Source organism: Aythya marila (genome assembly GCF_965140915.1).
Source record: "Aythya marila genome assembly, chromosome: 1".
Classification (NCBI taxonomy): Eukaryota; Metazoa; Chordata; class Aves; order Anseriformes; family Anatidae; genus Aythya; species Aythya marila.
In genome coordinates this window covers 88,953,481-88,957,433 of record NC_139042.1, presented here as the reverse complement: position 1 = coordinate 88,957,433, position 3,953 = coordinate 88,953,481, and the positions used below count along the sequence as shown (strand labels likewise).

The 3,953-nt window shown below is 61.7% G+C and overlaps 1 protein-coding gene across 1 annotated transcript; it reads right to left on the bottom strand.

Annotated features, from left to right (window-relative positions):
- Positions 1 to 442: 442 nt before the first annotated feature.
- On the bottom strand, positions 443 to 2,091 carry MID1IP1 (MID1 interacting protein 1). The gene is made up of 2 exons (XM_082757468.1): positions 1,807 to 2,091; positions 443 to 1,604 (listed from the first exon to the last, which is right to left on the bottom strand). The coding sequence occupies exon 2, from the start codon at positions 1,501 to 1,503 to the stop codon at positions 1,003 to 1,005; it is 501 nt and encodes a 166-aa protein (XP_082613594.1). The 5' UTR covers positions 1,504 to 1,604; positions 1,807 to 2,091; the 3' UTR covers positions 443 to 1,002.
- Between the last annotated feature and the right edge of the window lie 1,862 nt (positions 2,092 to 3,953).

The window sequence follows — 3,953 nt, the reverse complement described above, 5'->3', positions numbered from 1 at the left end:
AAGGGCTGCCTGCAGTGCATTCAGATACCTCCTGAAAAAAAACACAAGTCATTGCTAGGCTCCGCTCCAGCCCCCATGAATCGCTGCCTGCGAGTAGCCATGACTCCATCTTCTCAGATTCTGTTAAAGAGGCGCTGACCTTCACGCTCCTGCTCGTACAGAACCCCTGCACGACTGGGTTGGGAATAGCTGACCAGCACTGGGGACGCCTACGGTGTGCTTAATTCACTCACTGCCAGTTTTAGATCTGCCGAGTTACCATCGTACCTAGTCACTCCCTTTGGAAACAGAAAAAAACAAAATCCAAACAGCAAGTCTCTTACACACACAGAGAGATTTCTGTGTCTACAAAGGCAGTGCCGGAAATAAGAACAACAGATGAATTTCAGATGTTAAAAATATCATTTAATTAATGAAACATAAATCATACCAAAAAGTTAAGTCACTTTTAGTCAATACATTTGCATTTATTTTAGAATATACTCTACATCTGAGTAAAAAAGTTTTAAATAGGCTTCAGTACATGTACAACCGTGGAACCCTTCATCCTTCCCAGTGAACTGGGGTGTTTGCGAGTCCACTGGGTCCCGTCCCGGGTAAGACGAGCAATTTTAAGCCGGTCTCGTTATTTTCATCGGCTCCTCTTTAGCCTCAGACCGGCCAGCTATGCAACGCGCTCATACACGTACAAATCCACCCTCCCTGCCTGGAAGAGGCACAGCTCGCCCCACACCATACAAAAAAAAAAAAAAAAGAGGAAAAAAAAATTAATAAACTAGTATCGATTAATTTACATCTCGCTCGCTCTCTGTTTTGTGCGTTGGTAAAAACGACTGCAGTCCCGGGAGCACGCGGGGAGACCCCACCCCCGTTAGGAAAGTAGTGCAAAACAAGGGAGGGGGGGGGTCCTGCGGAGGGAACCCCGCTCCCACCGCCGCCCCCCGTCCCGTCTCATCCCATCCCATCCCGTCCCGTCCCGTCCCCCGCCCCGCGCTCCCACCCTCACTGCCCCCAGCTGCCGAAGCCGATCTCCTGCTTGTATCGGTTGGTGAGCACGTTGGCCTTGCGGGTGAGCTTGGAGAGCACCGTGTGCAGGCCGCTGAGGTGGTAGTGGAACTGCTGCTCCAGGTCCTCCTCCGCCTCGCCCTCCTCGGCCGGCCCGCCGCCCAGCTTGTCCTTCTTGCGGGCGGCCTCGTCGGCGGCCGGCGGCGGTGGCTGCACCACGCCCCACTCGATGTCGTTGCGGATGGACTTGAGCAGCACGTAGTGGCTGTACATGTCCCGCCGGGAGAAGTAAGCGCCGGGGCTGGCGGTGGGCAGCGGGGCCTCCCGCTGCGGGCAGACGGCTCCGGCCGCGTCCAGCTCCTCCAGCAGCAGCGGCACGTCGCGCAGCAGGCTGGGCACCATCACCGTCTGGTCCATGTTGTTGACGGCGCCGATGAAGCGGTTCATGGCGTTGAGCAGCGAGTACTTCTGGCTGTACGAGTCGCAGAGCTGCATCATGACGGCGGGGATCACCTCCTCCTGGTCCTTCTCCTCCTCCTGGCTAGGCGCTGCGGCTGCCCTCCGCCGTGCCTCGGCTGCTGCCGTCCCGTGGGGAAGCCCTGCGGGGAGGAGGGCGTTAGGGCTCGTGCTGCACCGAGCTGTGCTCCCCCTCTTATCCCTTCCCCTCTCCCACCCCGGAGCCACCCTACAAGCGGCCCCACCCTCCCCCCTCCGCCCGAGAAGCCAGGAAACAGCCCCCAAATGACACCAACAAAGGCACCCGTGGATGATGGCTGACACCCGCGGATCCCCGGCACCCACCGTGTGGCGCAGCCGCTCCCCGCCGCCGCCCGTGTCCGCGCTCCCATCCCCGCCGCCCTATTTATAGGCGCCTGCCTGCCGACGAGGTGTTCCCCAGTGCCACCCCCCCGCGCCGCCGGGACAGATAAAGGCGGCGGGCGGCGGCCCCGGGGCTCGGCGGCGGCTCCGCCTCTCTCCCCACAGCCGGGGGAGGGAGAGAGGGGAGGGAAGAAGAAGAGGGGGGAGGAGGCCGCGGCCGCGGGGACGGAGCCGCCTCCGGCGCCCGCCCGCCTCCGCCGGGGGCCGCCGCGGACTGAGGGGGCCACGCGGGCCGCGCGTGCAGCCCGCCTTCCCGCCGCCCTCCCATTGGCTGCCGCCCGCGCGCGGGCGCGCGGCGCCGCGTGCACGGCTCCGCGCGCGCGCGCTTCCCCCCCCCCTCCCCTGTCCTTTTCCCATAATGGCGCCGAGCCGCCCGGCCCGCCATCACCCCACGGCCTCACCTCCGCGCCCAGCCAATCAGCGGCCCGGCTCCGCGCCCCCCCCTCCCTCCCCAGCCAATGGGAGGGCGGCCAATGGCATTGCTTGGTGGGGGGGGGGGGCAATCAGGAAGAGCGGCCCCTTCCCCCCCCCCCCCTCGCCGCGTCCCTGGTAACAGGCGGCCTGCCGCGGGTCACGTGGGGGGGAGCGCGTTGCCATGGCGACGGGGCAGCCGCGGGGAGGGGGGGGAGCGAGGGGGGGCGGGGCCGGCGGGCGGCGCGCGGGGCGGCCGTTAACGGCCGGCGGGCAGCAGTTAGCGCCGCGCTGCCTCAGCAGCCCCTCAGGCGCCGGGCCGGCCGGCCGGCTGCCGTGTTTATCTATCTATCTATCTATCTATCTATTTATTTATTTATTTATCTATTTAATTTTATTTTTTGTTTTTTATTTTTATTTTCAACTTCCTGGCGTTCCGGTCAGCCCTGACGCGCGGCGTGCGGTGCACTCTCTCGGTGAATTAAAAAAAAAAAAGGCGCCTTAATGCGAGTCTGCGTGCTCAGTGTTAAACCTGCCGGTAACGTTATAACGTGTGGCTCCCTCACCGGGTGAGGCCCATCAATGTGTATCTCTAACCCCCGAGTCACGCCGGGGCACAAAGCTTTGCGTGCAAGTAGCGCTTCCTTAACGTGTTCCTTCGTCTGTGCCTGTTAGTGAGCCACTTCTGATATCGGCAAGTCCTCCGTCAGTCAGCCCTCCGTAAACTCCTATTAGGAGCGCTGAGGTAGGTGGGTGCTGGGGAAGCAGCACTCGGCCGTTCCCCAGAAGGGCTGGCAGTGCTGGCAGCTCCCTTTGTAGGGCCGGCCGATGCCCAGATTGGCTCCTCAGCCAATTCAGGTCCCAGCGTGCGTGCTGGCACGGGGCTGGTGCTGTTGTTTCACACTTCTCTCCCACCCTTTCCCTTCCTGAGTCCAGTGGTACCGAGCTCTGAACCAAGGAAACCCGTCGCCCCTCATCCAAAAGGCACGCATGTGAATTTATCGTTTTAATTGATGTCTCTCCGTGAGTTTCGTATAATCAGCACTTGTAAGCTTAACATGCTAATGAATGGGGTAAGTAGGAACCTAATACGTTAAAGGAATGCAGACCAATTTGTCTGAGTCCTGCTGAGATCTGAGGCATAACTTTTGCAAAGATTTACTCGCGTTTCTGCCTCTTCCTCCTGCTCCTGCAGCTCCTCTGTGAGGGGAACGATCCTCCAGCAGCCATGGACACCTCCGGGAAGGAGCACGAGGGCTCAGGACGAGGCCGTTTGGAGAAGGCAGTGGCGATCATCCATCTCCTCTCCCCCCGGTGAGCGTGCAGCTCCGAGCGAGGCTGCGTCGTGGCAGGGAGTGCCCCGGCAGGCTGCAGGCAGAGCCTTGCTGCGAGCAGGATCACAGCGTGGTGGGAGGCAGCCCGGCGCGGGGCTGCCGGGAAGGCCCTCGGAGCCGCACGGCTCTGCAGCTTGCGCTCGGCGGCCTGCCAAGCCCCGGCTTCCTCAGCAGCGTTCCTGGAAACCATCCCAAGTTCAGCTTCAGGCTGCTAGCCGGGGCCTGGAGTCCCTCACAAACAGCGCTGGCGGGTCAAAGCAGCCTGATATTCCCCAGACAGGAGCTGGGAAATGCTGCTCCCGTGCTGCGGCCCTCCCCCTATCC